At 37.9% G+C, this 16642-nt stretch overlaps 1 protein-coding gene across 1 annotated transcript; it reads left to right on the top strand.

Annotated features, from left to right (window-relative positions):
• Positions 1–1264: 1264 nt before the first annotated feature.
• LOC144705665 (FAD-dependent oxidoreductase family protein) lies at positions 1265–4886 on the top strand. Its single transcript, XM_078578437.1, has 9 exons — positions 1265–1614; positions 1726–1875; positions 2124–2338; positions 2432–2502; positions 2608–2767; positions 2970–3162; positions 4170–4325; positions 4412–4500; positions 4636–4886. The coding sequence occupies exons 1-9, from the start codon at positions 1317–1319 to the stop codon at positions 4726–4728; spliced, it is 1425 nt and encodes a 474-aa protein (XP_078434563.1). The 5' UTR covers positions 1265–1316; the 3' UTR covers positions 4729–4886.
• Positions 4887–16642: the final 11756 nt, after the last annotated feature.

Here is a 16642-nt window from a genome sequence, read left to right as displayed (position 1 = left end):
GCTCTCTCGCTCTCTTTCTCCCTCACTCTCTCGCCTCCTCTACCCAGGCACCCGTCAGCCGTTGCTGCTGTTGCCGCCGCCACTACTCCACCGCCGCCACACGTATCCTCTCTCTCTCTCTCTCTCTCTCTCTGTCCCTCTCTACTCTCTTCTCTCCCAATTCGTTGGAATTAGGGATCAGCAGGCGTCATCCATCATGTCTCACATCACCGTGACGGAAAAGTGGCAGATGATGTGATGGTGACGGTGACAGAATGAGGGGTCTGTGACAGAGACGGTGACTGATGACGGATTGGTTGTGATGGGGACGTGACGGAACGACCGTCATGGATGACGACCATGACGGATTGTTAAAAAAGTTAAAAATGGACAGAAAATACATATTAAATCATTATTTTTCAAGCTTTCCGACCGCCGAGATTTTGCCACGTGGTGTTGCTATTTCGATTTCTTTGCATTTTACACAGAAGTCCCTGTTTTTTTTGCCTGCGCTAACCGACACTACCTATAAATAATGGGAGATATAACCCTCCGATACTGTGTCCTCCAAATTTCCCTAATAATTGAAAATAATTTTATTTTAGGGTTTTTTTCACGTCACCAGTGACAGTGACGCCGTCCGGTGACAGGGACGTGATGGGACGCCACACAAAGGGACGGGTGATGGTAACATGACGGTTTTTTCTCCATATACAGGATGCGTGACGGGACGATGACGTGACAAAAACTTCATCACGTCACCGTCCATCATGTTTCGTCATCTGTTCCGAGACGCCCCAGACGCGCCGTTCCCTAGTTGGAATGTATCAAAACCCACCCCCACCCCCCAATATTTGGGGTTAAGAGAATGACCAAGTTATTGCAACTGTTTAGCTGCAGATCCTAGGAAATTCTAAGACCAAGTTAGTGGAGCTTCATTTAAAAGCTCTTTATATTAAGAGTCTCTATCTTTCCTCTCTCTCTCTCTCTCTCCATTCATGCTAACGGTGTTCTCCTGACGATAAAAGCGCAGGGACGTGACGTGGCTGATGACGAATCTAGAGTATTATCCTGGCATTAATTCACTGATCATCATCATTATCTTCTGGCATTAATACGTATTCCTTGTCATGGTCCCTAATCTTTCCAATCGTGAAAATGCTTACGTGGAAGCCCCAGAGCCGGACACGTAAACGTTGACTGACCTTTGACTCCAAAGTCAGAGAGAGAGATTTGTACGACAAGTCAACGTTGGATAAGAATAAATTCTGGGAAATGGACTGGATTTCACGCTCAACTCGGACTGTTCTTCTTGTTCTGTGAAAGGGGGGAAGAGAATGGCGACGAGCTTCGTTCTTCCTCTCAGATCTGCAAATCTGAAGAGGAGGAACGAGGAATTCGGAGATCGGCATCTCCATTGTCGCAGATTCTACCGCGATGGAGTTTCTTCAATGGAGGTACGGCGATCGAGGTTTCGCTGTTCGGTAACGGCGGAGAAGAGCAGAGAGTTCGACGTCGTCGTGATTGGCGCAGGGATCATCGGTCTTACAGTCGCCAGACAGTTTCTAATCGGATCTGATCTCTCTGTGGCGGTCGTCGACGCTCGCGTTCCTTGCTCCGGTGCCACTGGGGCTGGTATGCATTTGGAAGATGTCGATTTCTTAGTTTAGGTCCATGGTGAGTCGGAAATGATGTCTTCTCGCATTCTTTGAATCATGCTTTTGTTTTAATTTTTTGATTGTGAAGGGCAAGGATATATTTGGATGGGGCATAAAACGCCGGAATCCGATACCTGGGAGCTCGCTCTGAGAGGCAAGCAGTTGTGGGAGGATTTAGCGGAGAGTATACGCTTCCAGGGCATGGATCCTTCAATAGTCCTCGGATGGATGAAAACAGGTACTGATTTTTTTTTTAATGAAGAAATGCACTGACTTGTTGAAGCAAGCAAAATGAATAATCGAAGATGGAAAATAAATAAGTGTTCATCAGAGATTCCTTGAATGTCTCCGGATTTCATTATCTCAGTATAGTTACGCACAACCTCGAGATTAGATTCATCGTGTAGTTACTTACTATTTGTTCTTTAGTTTTATGTCTATGTTCCCATCCGACATAAGAGTTTTCGATTATATTCTCGTTAATAGGGAGCTTGTTGATTGGTAGAACTATGGCGGAACTTGAGATACTGCAAGAAAGGGTGAGAATGCTCAATAAAGCTGGTTTGAGAGCCGAATTCTTGTTTGCCAAAGCGCTTGCTTTGAGAGAGCCATCTCTGGATATTGGCCCCTATACTGGAGCTGCATTCGTGCCGGATGACTGTCAGTTGGATGCCATGAGGGCCGTTTCATACATTGAACAGGTAACCCGTAATTCTAAATTATAATCACAAAAGTTTCTTTCTCTGGTTTTTTTCTCAAGTTCTTTTTATAAATTGATCATCAAAAACATGCAGGTGAACAGGTCTTTTGCATCAGAAGGACGATATGCAGAGTTTTTCAATGATCCTGCTGTTCGCTTGCTCAGGTATGCAGCTCAAATGGAGAGTCACTAATGTTTTCTTCTCAGAGAGTGTATTAGTGTATCCTATCTCTGCCTCAACCTGAAGTTTTCCCATGCTTTAATGGTTAGATCTGCAGAGAATGGAGAGGTTGAAGGCGTTCAGACTTCAAATAACATCTTGTCTTGTAGAAGAGCAGTAGTGATTTCAGCAGGTGCCTGGAGTGGGTTCCTAGACAAAGGCCTCTGGAACACTGAAAAGGCTTTGGACGTCCCAGTGAAACCTCGGAAGGTGTATTCCTTTGAGAAATATGACGGCCAATTTATACTAATTTATTTTAAGGCTTTGCTGTGTCGATTGATGAATTAGTTTCTCCGCTTACATCTTCTTCGCATTTTTTTGGGTATTTGATTATATAGATTCGTTCTTTTCGTGACTGGAAATTGAGGCCACTATCTCACTTTCTGCTTATCTGCTTTTTGTTCGTCTTTAGGGCCATCTGGTTCAGGTGGAGAATTTGAATGGCATAAAGCTGAACCATGGCCTGATGGAGTTCGGATATATGAACCATCAAGCATATAGCCGTTCTGCAGTTTCTTCCTCACAAGATGATCCTGCTTTAGAGCAAGACTCCTTATCCATTTCATTTACGGCAACGACTGATCACTTGGGACGCCTTCTTCTTGGTAAGCATTTGATTTTTCCACGTACTCTAATAGACTCCAGGTCGAGGGCCTCATGGCATCATGGTTCGCTAGAGGGGTAATCAGATAAGGGAGGGGTTGGCCAGGTTGTGGGGAGAGTTAGCTACCTCCATATGTAACTTTGGGTGGTTACCGTTTTGTTGGGTGACCACCTTAAATATCTTTTCAGAAAAAAAAAACAAGTTAGTCTTCTTTGGATGACGAGGAGCTCATATCTTCCACAGGTAGAGTGAGGAGGAGGAAATTGTCATTGACATTGCCATCTGATACGCTCCCTTATAACTTGAGGATTAGGAGAGTGACTCCAAGACGAGAACTCAAGAACTTTCAAAGATCAGTAGCAATAGCCTTTGAATCAAGAGTTCTAGAAAGATGCATCCCGATGAGGAAAGAACACAATGACTGCGATTTAGATAGAATGAAGATTGGACAGATCTCCCTACGCCAACCACCAAGAAATGGGAAAATTTCCAAGCCCTCTTCATCGCCTCAGCAACAGAATATCAAGTGTCTTGTTCTGAAGCCCTCCCTCTTATTTATAGAAATCGATGTCAGCATTGGTTTATTTCTCTCATTCTTAGACCGGCACATGTGGCCTTCGTGTGTTTCCTCCTCATGTATGTCGGGGGAAGATTAGTATCATCATCCTAGTCATAAACAAGTGACTATGAAATTTTTGGCATCATCATCATCCTAGCCCTGACGATTGAGAAGGACGATGCTGATTTATCATTGTCCTCTAGTGGGAAATGCTATTTGACTTTTGATCAAATTTTATCAGAGCATAGGCTTAAAGATAAAAATGTTTGCATGAAGTTTTGGGCGCTGCTTTACCTGGAACTTTGGAGAGTGATTTCACCGACTTAAAATCTCAGTTTCATTATTTTTAAATTATGCTGAGTATATATACATGTTCTCATCTCTCGACAAAGAGGTTGATTTTTTATGTCCACCATTGTGTGGTGCTCAAGCGTAAGTATTTTGTGCAGGAAGCAGCCGCCAGTTTTGTGGATTCAATGTGGATGTAGATGACCTAATCGTCAAGCATATATGGGAGCGAGCTCAAGAATTTATTCCGCAACTTAGAGGAATCCCTCTTGATCCCTCAATACACAAGCAAATAAGAATCGGTCTGCGGCCCTACGGTCAGTTTTCAATCCAGAGAAACGTCTCAACTCAAATACAAATCTATAATTTAGTATCATATATTCTCCTTCTTATTTGCTTCCAGTGCCTGATGGTAAGCCAATCATTGGGCCTGTCCCTGGCATTCCAAAAGCACTATTAGCTACTGGGCACGAGGGAAGTGGACTCAGCATGGTGTGTGTTTCTCTATATGGCAATTTTGTTGATTTTTCCTGCTTAATCTACCTTTTGTCTTCTATTAATCCATCTATTGATGTGTTCAAGCTAATGCTAAGGCTCTGTTTATTATGACGATTGTATTATATGCAGGCTTTGTCCACTGCAGAGATGATCTCTAATATGGTTCTAAGCAATGGACGATGTATAGACCAAACCCCATTCTCTCTTCGAGGTATTCAGTGACATTGATGTGATAAGTTAGCCAGCAGGTATTCCCCTCATCTCTCCTTCATTAGCTCCAGGGTTTTTTTTCTGTCATATTGTCAGCACTCCTTCAATTCAGCTATTATCTGTATGAACACCAAAGAACATGAATTCTGATATCACCTGGAAATTTTACCTGAGCGTTGCCATTTCTCTTGGAATAATCCTAAAGTCTATACCAGACACCATTTAGGTTATGCTATGGGTAGAGATTATGTGAAATGTAAGTGAGATGAATTCTGGAGTCCTAGAGTTTCTGGATTTTGAAAAGTGCTTCCTGGGAAAGTTTTTGAAAAATATGTTCTTGAAAGTGGGATCTGTAATAAGATACATGCATATAATTACTGCCAATTTCTTCAAAGCAAAAACAATTTCTGCCTATCAACTGATATCATTGTTCGAGGAAGAGCGATGGATGGAGGTGGTGGTTTACATAGATCGCATGATCTACTGCATTATGCTTTCTGTAAAATCAGCTCTATTTCATGTCATGATTGAGCATATACTCAATCTAATGGGACAATGTAATACTATTCCCATGTATAGACCGGAAAGTGTGGTGCTACATCAGATTTCGCAACTGCTCATGCGTTGAAGTTACTGGTACGATCTGTATCGAATTCGTAAGAAAAGCATCAAGAAATGCAACTTACAGATGTAATGTCGCAATTCCACAGCCAAATCCTTCTTCAGAAATCCCAGTGGACGCCTATCCTCCTGTAGCTAGCTCCTCTTGTTGGTGTGAACGCCCTTAGGAGACCCCTGCTGCATACAGCTGGTCTCTCCAAGATCTCCCACACCATTCAAGAAGTCGAACTGCCAACAGATGCCTTTCTTTGAGGTCTCACATCTTATTTATAAGTATCCTTCATTCCCTTACTACTCCCAGTGAAGACTGGGAGTTAGTGGCCACGTCAGCACCACATGGGGCATCAGGTCCCCTGCTGCCTGTTGACTGGTCAACATTCTTTATTTAGCTCCCCCTTCTTTTTCTTTTCTCAAATGCTCTAATGGGAACCGTATCAGCTACGTCTTCCAGTTATTCATTTCGCCACTATACAAAAGCTGGAAAACTTGTCCTAAACTGTTTAAAATTACGAAGAAGTTGATGTGATCTGTTTTGCGTATAAGGTGCTTGCACTCCACCAAAGAATTTCCTGAAATTGAAGGGTGTGTTTACATCATGTGTCCTGAAATCTTAGATTTCATGTTTCAGAAGAAACGTTGACAACATTAAAAATTATTTTTATTTCATATAGCAGAAAAAATGGGATACTTATGGCATGCTGCTTGTAGTTCCTTAAATGTTTTATTGATTTTCTAAGCTGTATGTATCATATTGTCGATGAAAGTTGGAAAACTCTAAGTGCAAATCCCTATGGATACAACCTTAGTCACAACTAGACATTTTTGAGTGATTTAAAATGAGGCCTTCATCGATAATATGCCTTTGGTGTCTTAGGTCAAGGGACCACTTATACAAATGTGATATGGATCAATTTGATTGACATTTAGGTCTAATATCTTTCAGGAACTTGTACAACTCATTTCAGTGATATATTTCTCAGCCAAACTTTTAGCTTGCTAAAATATCATAGCCAAAATTCTTGTCCACACTCTCAAGGATATCATAGCTTCACCCCCAAAGTTTTCCTTGAAATTGGAAATATAAATTTAGTACACCTATCCTTAAAGTGGTAAATCCAACTATTTAGAAAGACTTTCATTCCACTAGTCTTTATAATGTATGCACCAGTATTACATATAAGATCATTAAAAATAGACCGAGAACTTCTCTTGATGGGCTTATCTCACCAGAGATATGCGGCCTTGATTGGGCAAGGTAGATTCACAATAGTATCCTACTAGTGCATGAGCTAGACATTTACCTCAAACACGGCTCTAATGTCATTATCAAGATTGACATGTAGAAGGCCTTTGACCAAATAGAGTAGAATCTCTTTAATGAATTGTTGAGATGCTTTGGTTTCACCGAATAGTTCATCAATCTCATTGATGATTGTAGAAGGGGAAATCACTAGTCCATATTAATGAATAGACAGTCCACATATTTCATTATGGCCATATGAGGTCTAAGTTAAGGTGACACTTCATAAATTACCCTCTTTACCATGGTTGAACTGGTTCTCAATCAACCACTTTCTCAAGTGATCATTCAAGGGATTATTCAACCATACCATTCAAAAAGGAGTCGTCTAACTATCTCATAATGTCGTTTTGCTGATGATGTGATACTCTTCCTTCATATATCTAAATATCCATTGATGGATTGATGAGTACTATTTATGCATATGAGAGGTATGATCTCATATGATCAATGCCTCATGGTAGTTTTTTGGTGGAGCTTTCCCCTACCACCAAATGCATGTGCCTCATACAATACTTCATGAGTTAATCTCAAGGACAGCTTTTTGACTATGTTGGATACCCTATCTTGGTCAGTGCAACTAAATATCAAATTTCAAGGCTCGCTAAGAAAGTTCAGAAAATAATTATGGTAGGAAAAATTTTGCTTATCCCTAGAAGGACAAATGCAACTAATACCTTATATCATCGTGAGCATACCATTACATATATCAGCATTGTACTAGATTAACCCATATTGTTCAACGGTTTATGGATTGGCCAACTAAATCATCCTTGATGCTATCGCTATGTTTCTTGAACTAAATCATGTTGAGCACAGGACAAGGGCAGCCTAAAGATTTGGCATTCCAATGACGTCCAAGATATGTTTCAAAAGAAACTCATGTATCATATGAGGACTTTGAACTTTTCCATGAGCTCCTTCGAGTAATACAAATATGGTGAGTGAGCTCGCCTTATGGATGATATCTTAGTACATGCATTTGCTTGATATGTTCATGAATATTTTCTAGAAAGTGTGCCAAGACACCATCATTACTAGGTATGGCACTTGGTTAGCAGAAACTATAGCAACATCATCCTACATGTATCAATGCTATAGTCATAGAAGGTGATCTACTCCCTTGTGAGGAGAAAAAATTTCACAATGTCATCCTAGATTCTCAGTCATATTTCTTATTTAATTAGCTCCATACATGTTATTTTTCACATTTTCATCTTGGAAGCATTTTAAAGGACATCATAAGGTGTCAATAGCTTTGTGAGGAATGATAGACGTTGTGTGGTCGTAAAGCCAATCACACTAACATGTTTATTTAAGTTCATTGAATACAATATTAAGATTCATTATTATTCCGTGTGATATTTATAATGAAGTCCATGAATACATGTAATGACTTAGTGAGTAATGATGAGATCATAATACAGTGATCACTAGTCTTTAAATATGTATTCTAAATATTCTTATTCGATGGATAGTCGAGACGAACATCGAATTATCCGGATAGAATAACACTAATTGATCCTACTTATAGGATAAGTATAGTTGATCCCGTAGCTACTAGTATGGCGACACTAAGGACAGATAGTGGGTGCTCTTTGGAGAAAGAGTTCACTGAATTGATCCGTATGAATCCCTGAATGGTATTATACCTAAACGTCGATCAGGTTGATTGAAGTCATGGTTATATAATTGATCCACTGGCCTAAGACACCAAGGACATCTCGTGAGTGGACGAGTACGTTTTGAATTTGACTTACGAGTCTCTAATCATGATATTCAAATAAGTTATAGATCAGATGTAGTAAGAAGCCTACGGAGATGATTGAGTAGTCGACACGAGATCATCCGCCATTGGTAAAAGAGGAGATTGCTTTAAGGAAGACGATGCAGAAAATTTCTTAGCCAAGATAGTGAGGATATTGGAGAAGGCATTCTCCAATGATCCATGTTACGCATCAGTATTAATCGAATGACAGATTAGGGTTCGGTGATAAACCATACCTTAAGTTGTTCAAGAGTTTCGCGCCGATGATGGTTTATACGCAGACAATAATTGATTACGGCAAAGGTTTTATGAGAGTGTTTGACACTACTATGTATCTTCTAGAGCACGAGGTGTAGCTTGACACTCCACGGGCTGAAAACTTAACCTATTAATTGTGTTAAATCGATCTTTATTTAATTAATTTATATGTTGTTATAATTAATTAATACGGTTGGCCAATAAATATTATTAGGTCATTAAGTTTATTAACTAGAATGATGCATGAGCCTAGAGGGTCACACACACAAGGTCATAAGGGCATTGGAGGATATATTTTACTTTGTAGGATTTTGGACAAAAAAATTTGTGTGAAATATAAAGAGGGAAATGGGTCTCATGTTAAGCACCCATGTATGCCTGATTTGAGAGCCCCTCCCTTTCTCTATTCTCTTCTCCACACAGCAATGTCTTCATGGTGACAAGATCTTCTAGATTTTCAAGAAGAATCGAAAAAGAAGACGTAGAGATTCAAGCGCTAAGTGATCGCGTGGATATTTCTAAAGGCCAAACGTGTGAACAGCTCTAGAATAATCTTGGAGCGGCAAAGTCAATAAGGGAACAAATTTTTCCACAAGGTATATTCAATATATTATTTAAAAGATCAATTGTGAATCAATCGACACACTTCTGCATCCATAGAAACATGTTTTCCATGGATGAACCAAGGCACCGAACCCAATAGGGAGAACCATACTACCAACGCAGTTTGCAATCATATAGGATGTTCCTTTATGCGAACTATTTTCTCCTAATGCCACAACTTGCCTCTAAATGCACATGGCAACAATGAATTGAGCACATGGGCATGCTAATAATCACAAATAAAATGCTAATTTTCATTATAATATCATGTACATTGTGTTTATTCTCCTTGAAATTATCATAAATCCATTTTATTACATTTTAAAATAATTTATTTCACTTTATAATGAATTTCCAATTTTTCTTTATTTTATGGTATTTTAACATAATTTTCTAACGTAAATTTGATGAATAAAATACTTTCACAAGTTAGAACATATCTATGTAGATATATTTAAAATTTTAAAGGCTTTTATTATATTTTATGGATTTTCTAGTATTCTTATGGAATTTTCTAAATTTAAATTCATAATTAAAATAATTTTATAATTTAAAAATATAATTATGAATTTATTTAAATATTTTTAATAAATTAGTTGGTTTTTCCATTCCTAAAAGTTTGTGCCACGCTGACAATCCACCATACAATTTAGAGGAGAGAGAAAATTGGAGGAGAGAGAAAGTATGATGGCTCAGGTCGCTCCAAATTGAAAAGATGATATCTAATGATCTAGAAGAAGTTTAGGGTGAAATTTTGAGGGCAGTTTCACATTTCCTTCCTCTATCCATCCACCATCTTAAATATATGAATATAACCCCCAATCATATTAGAAAAGACACCTTTAGATTTGGTTCCTAATTATGATTGGTAGAGTGATTTGCAACATTCAGATCAAGACACCTGAAGAAAAAGTACTTCTCGGCCAATTAGACAAGTGACGACAAGGTTAATGTGATATTCGTCTTTTCTTACTTACGTTGTCCTTTTTCCTAGGTTATTGATAATCTGAGAACTAAGGGTCTAGGTTATTGATACTAAGTATCACCATCTTAGATCGAGTCAAGGAGTTCCCTAGATTTATCAAGGAATTTATATTCCTCACAAATAAGAGAGTGAGGGTCGAAAACAAAGAGAAAATAGACCAAATTTGAGTAGATTTAAGCTAAAAATGGGTATCTAAGAATTTTAGGACTTGTATTTAATTAAAATTTGATTAAATAGTGTGTAAACGATAGTGAGTTATGAATTTCCCCATGCAAATGATGCTTTATGAGTGTAAAAAAACTGAAGTAAGTTCGAAACGTCTGTTAGTGATTTTAGGTATTTTTCTAAATTTTTATTTGATTTAGTTTTTCAGAATTTAATAAAAAAGAAATTCAGAAGAAAATGGACTTGTTTGAACAAATCTTGGTCAAAAATGTAATTTCGACTAAGATTTGCAAGATTATGTTTAATCACAAACTTGTGGGACCTATCAAGTGTTTTGATTAGAATTGTATGTGATCTTGGGCCAAAAACACCTAATTCCCACAGGACAGGTGGTTTAGAGAGAGAAAGTACCCCTAATCTTGATTTATACCACAACAAATTAAGAATAATCAAGGAAGATAAGGGTAGAGAAAGAAATAATTAGTTTACCAAGCTGGTAGGCCTCTTCTTTCACCTCCACAAATCCTGGACACTCCTCACTTCTTGGATCCTTTGGGAGCTCCAATGTGGAGAGAGAGAGAGGAGGGAACTCATGGGAAAGGGAGTAGAGAGAGAATGACTTCTTTCTCCCACCTAGGCCTTGTCAACTCACCTTTAACTTGGCCCTTACCACCTCTCAGAATTATAGACAGAGAGAGATCAAGAAAATAATCATCTTTCCCTTTCACTAAAATTCCAAATAAAAATTTAGGATGTCTTTTACAAAGGAGTCTAAAGCATTTATAGGCATGTCTTAGATAATAGATCAATTTGACGGGTGAAATTTGGGCCAAGGCCATAGGCCCATTAGTGCCCTTCTAGAAGATCTGAATCTTTTAAAAGGGTTTCTTGGAGTTCCTTCTTAGGTCTTCTCTCAAGATGGAGGCCCATTAGCCCAATGAGTTCCCCTTGGCCTTATGAAGAGTCCTTTGGTCCTTCCATAAAATCAATTTTCCTATCCTAAAAAAGGTCCACAATTCTCCATGAAGAGGCTATATTCAGCCCATTTGGCTGATCGGCCAAGTAGGTCACATTAAGTACAAAAAACTATACTTTTATACTATTTGAAATATGAAAATATGTGGAGAGTTCTAACATGATATTTCATCAAATGCATATGCTCTTAGTTAGGATTTTATATAAAATGTGAATAAAATGTGCCTAATGAACTCTTATTTAATACCTTTATATTGAGTTATCAATTATCATTGCCGATAGCCTAGGTTTCCACTCTCACGCACACCACCTTCAACTCCTCTATTCATCGGCGCGTGTTTGCCTCCATCGCTGCCGCACCAGTGACGTTAACATCGTTATTGCTCGCCTCCACTCCACCGCTCATTGGCGCATATTTGATATCATCTCTGTCGCAATCAGCACGGTATCTCTTTCATCCACTCCACTTCACTCACGTCCATCTCCATCTACCATCAGCCAAAACTCTCTAAGTGTCGGCCAAAGTATTTTATCATTAACATTAATTAGTATTTTTTACTGTAAAGTCATATTAAAATTCTCAAAACTGTTCGATAAAATCTGAACAAATTAGGTTAAATTGGATTAATATTTTTCTGACTTTCCTAAAATTATATTAATTTACTTTTCACTAGTTTGCTTTTGTTAAATTAGATTTTTTTCCTTGAATTAATATCAAAATTATAAAAAATAGAAATCAAAGATAAAAATTCACCTATTTAATACTTGGTCTTTATGGATTTGATCCTTACTCACTACATGATCATAAGGAAATTATAAATATGGTTGTATAAACCAAAAGCATTCAATGACATATTTAATCCTAATTTCTTGTTCATCACATGCCAACCATTTGCATACACCATATGCTTACATTTAGTGGACAACTTTACCTCCCCTTTTGATTGATAATCATCCTGAATTGAACGCTATCTAGTAACATCCTATACAGGGGTATAGTGCCGGATCGTCTCGGATGGGGATGATGGATGGGACAGAATGAAGATCATCACGTCCTATGCGTCAATTTTTGTAGTTTTGTCCTCAATTTTTGAGGATTGTCCAAGGGTTCGTCCAATATCCCTACATTTTGTCCACATCATGTTTGGGCCCAAATTGTACTATTCGAGTTTTACTCTTCCCGTCCCTCATTCGAGATGAAAAAATAGGTCATAAAAATGATAGAAATATATGTGGCCGGCAAGCCAATCACACGCTCCACATCTCGTTCAGTGTTCAATAATTAACCATATTCATTATAGTGCACATGTGATGCTTATAATAAATTCTATGAATATATGAGCAGATTTAATAAATTATAATGAGATCGTAATACGAAGATCAATTGTCTTTAAGCAAGTATTCTAAATATTCATCTTCGATAGATATGTGAGAAGTACATCAAACTATTCAAATAGAATATTACTATCTAGTCTCACTCATATGACGAGTATAATCATTCCCGTAGCCATTAGTGTGGAGACACTAATGATAGATAATGGGTGCTCTTAAGTGAAAAGAGTTCACTGGATTGATACGTACGAATATTTGAATGAAATTACACCGAACTGTCAATTAGGTTGATTCACGTCATGATTGTGTAAGTAGTCCTTATACCTGAGACACCAAAGATGTTTTGTGGACATTTGTACTTTGACTTTGACCTACGTGTCTCTAATCAAAAGATTCCAAACGATTTTAGTTCAGGTCTATCAAGAAGTTCACGAAGATGATTGAGTGGTCAAGATGGGATCTTTCACCCTTGGTATAAGAGGTGACGGCTCAAGGAAGACGATGCAATGAAGTCCTTGACCAAGGTAGTAAAATATTAGAGAATATTTCTCAGATGATTTCTAAACGCATCAGTACTAACTCGGATGACCGATTAGGGTTTGACAATTTACCATAACTTAAGTCGTCCTAGGAGCATCAAGTGGATGAGGGATTATACATACACGGTAATCAATGATAAACATCTTTCATGTGTGAGTCGATACACACTCCTTTGTATCTTTTGGAGCACGAGGTGTAGCTTGGCACCCCACATGCTGGAGACTCAACCTATCAATTGTGTTGAATCGATCCGACTTTAATTAATCTATATGATGATATATGTAATTAATTTGAAGGCTAATAAAGGTTATTGGGCCACTCGAGTCGTTAACTAGACTAATACATGGGCCTAGAGGGTTACTAGAAAATGGTCTTTTGGACGTCGGAAGATATACTTAAGTTTTAGGGGGTTTTATGAAAAATATCCACTTAGTATAGATAGGGGATGGCCTTTAACAAAATTCACCTAGTCCATAATTATTCAAGGTCGTTCCCCTTCTTCTCCCTTCTCCCAAGGCTCATCTCCACTCCCGATGCAATCGGGATGATGTAGCAATGATGACAGAGATTGAACGGGGCTCGTCAATGAGAAGGAAGAGATCCGACGTGCCGAGGCCACGTGGATACATCTAGAGGTTGCACACTTGATGAACTCTACTCGTCTCACTCTATGATCCAAGAAATCACGGATGCGATCAGTGCATAGATCCTTCGTTTAATGATTTTTATGATGTTATACGATTTCGCTAAAGTCTTTTGTTGCAAATCGTTTTATTTTGTTCATCCAGATCTAGGCATCTAGAACCCAACAGAAAATAGGCATTTTTATGATGTTTTACGATTTCGCTAAAGTCTTATGTTGCAAATCTTATTCTCCCTCATGATGCGATGATTTGACTGTGCCATAATCTCCCTCGGCGGCATGCGATGAATCGACAATCCCTCTATAGCACGGAAATCGGCCATAATCTCCAACCCCTTCAACTTCACCAAAAACTGGCTCAACCTTGACGTGACGCATACGATTGAATTCTGAATAAGTAAGATATATTTAATTGTGATAAAACTTATGCATCTGAATGCTAAAATTAAAGGTTATGATGTTGTCCTTATTGACCACTCTCATGTTTGTGTTTTTTTTACAATTGTTGCATTGAATGAATGATTTGTTAGATATATTTTCTTGGTCCATATGTTCATGCAGAGAGGCATTTGAATCATATAATTCAGTTTAAATGTTTCAAGGTTTTCTCTACCGTTCTCAATATATGATGCATTTTATTGAATTTAAAATCCTTTGGGATATGAAATCATGCATATCACAAATCCATGCTTTCATTTAAGAAAACATGATGCTCATGATTATCCATGATCTCGTGTGCATGACTATTTAATTTTTTAGAGATGATTGATATTTAGGTTGGTGGACTGTATTTTTCATCAAAATGTCGAGCGCATACATACCTAATATTATTTCATATCTTTTGTAGAACTTTTGACCCATCTGTAAAAATGATGATTGATATTTAAGATGTAGCTTAGTATTGACTATCCCAAAAATGATTATCTATGGAAAATCATAGAGGTGCAAATTCGTATGTACTAGAGAAAAAACAAACAACATTCATATTCCATTTTAGTAGATAAAAGCTTATTCCTACCAAAATTAAAAACTTCATGTACAGTCTGTCTCTCTCTCTCTCCCCCCCTCTTTCTTGCTAATATGCAGGAAAAAGACGAAAAGGTTTGTATGATGTTTGTGTTAGCCAGTGGAAGAGTAATTCAGTTTTTCAAAAATAAATGAAATACTAATTCATTTTTGGGAAGACTATACAAACTCTTTATTTGTTGAGTGTCCCACCCATTCTAAATTCTTTAATTTAGTTCTATATGATGATTTTTTGGGTTTACAGTTGAAGCTTTGGGGCGTTTAAAGTTGTTATGGTTGTCTGAAGTGTAAGAATTTTGCTTTGATTTTATTGTTGTAATTATCAGCTAATGCTTGACTAGTTTTTTATCCTCTGGTATAATGTTGAGGGTTTGATTTTGGGGATTTTATTGATTCTGTGCAATCAATACTAGGACAATACTGGAAATGCTATTTAGTACGCCCTTTTGTGGTTTCGACTCTGGTTGTGTATTTTAGAGTTCTTGCATGCCAAATAACTTTCATTGGACATCAGAAGAATAATTGAAACGATTCAACGGTTCCTAAGTTAAATTGAAAGCAAGTTCCTTTATTTATTATTCATAAATTTATAATCCGCGTATTTTTAATTACTTGATGATCAATGTATATCATAATAAATCAAAAGTTTTTCATGGTTTGGATTGTCTATCAATGGTCAATTTGGATGGGAGATTTTTCTAGGTCGGTGAAGGAATTTTTGCTATTGTTTCTTTTAAAGCAAAATGCCTTGTGGAATTGTTGTGTCAATTGCTTGTTCTTGACTAACTTTTGACTCTCCATTTAAAGTTTGGTAATTTTGATTTCGACGATGGCCTAGCTCAGCAAAGGGATTTTTTTCTGCTGCTTCTTAATGAGAAACAAATTCGATGCTTCTTGGCTTGGTGGAGGTATAGCTCGCGAATCCATCAGGATGCCTATGTTTGTCGTATACTCTCAGAAACCCAAAAGTAGCAGAATCCATCTGGTGCCAAAATCCCATTCGAAGCTTGGCATGACAAATTCTGAAGCTTTTTTCATGGAAAACTCGCAGAAAGCCACAAAAGATCTTATCTTGCGATTGGGTTCTCCCTCAAATTGATCAACCCATGTGAGTGCCCAAGATAAACTCATCTCTTCTACGCATTTCAGATGAGGGATCTACCGTATAGCTAAGTGAATTTTCGTAACATGTAGAGAAACATTATAGCAGATCATACTGCCTATGTTTGAAAGGGTTCCTACACATTTTTAGACCATCTGCAGCCACATTCCTATGTGTTGAAAAATATATTGTCGAACCATCTCACTTTTGCCTAAACATAGTTAGATGGAAGGAAAGAACTTATGCTTTTTTTTGCCCTCACAAGATGGGGAACTTACTTGAATTAGATGCCTAAACATAATTAGATGGGGATAATTTTCATACCCCACAATTCAATGTAAGCGAAAACTAATTATACAAAAAAATAAAATTCAAGTAAATAAACAACAAATTTTCGTCCTTCCCTTATCGTCCCTCATCCAAGGCCTCAGGACGAGATGGTTTTTTCGTCTGAGGTCAAAAAAACCGTCCCATTTTTTTCATCCCAGGACAAATTTCTGTCTCGTTATTCATCCGACCTCGGAGACGGAGCGATTTTTTTGTCCATGGATGAAAAAACTGTCCCGTCTGCATCCCTGCACTATATATAGGGGTGTTGTACCAGTTTT

The sequence above is a fragment of the Wolffia australiana genome, chromosome 7, assembly GCF_029677425.1.
Source record: "Wolffia australiana isolate 7733 chromosome 7, ASM2967742v1".
Classification (NCBI taxonomy): domain Eukaryota; kingdom Viridiplantae; phylum Streptophyta; class Magnoliopsida; order Alismatales; family Araceae; genus Wolffia; species Wolffia australiana.
This window is presented reverse-complemented; position numbering and strand designations above follow the sequence as displayed.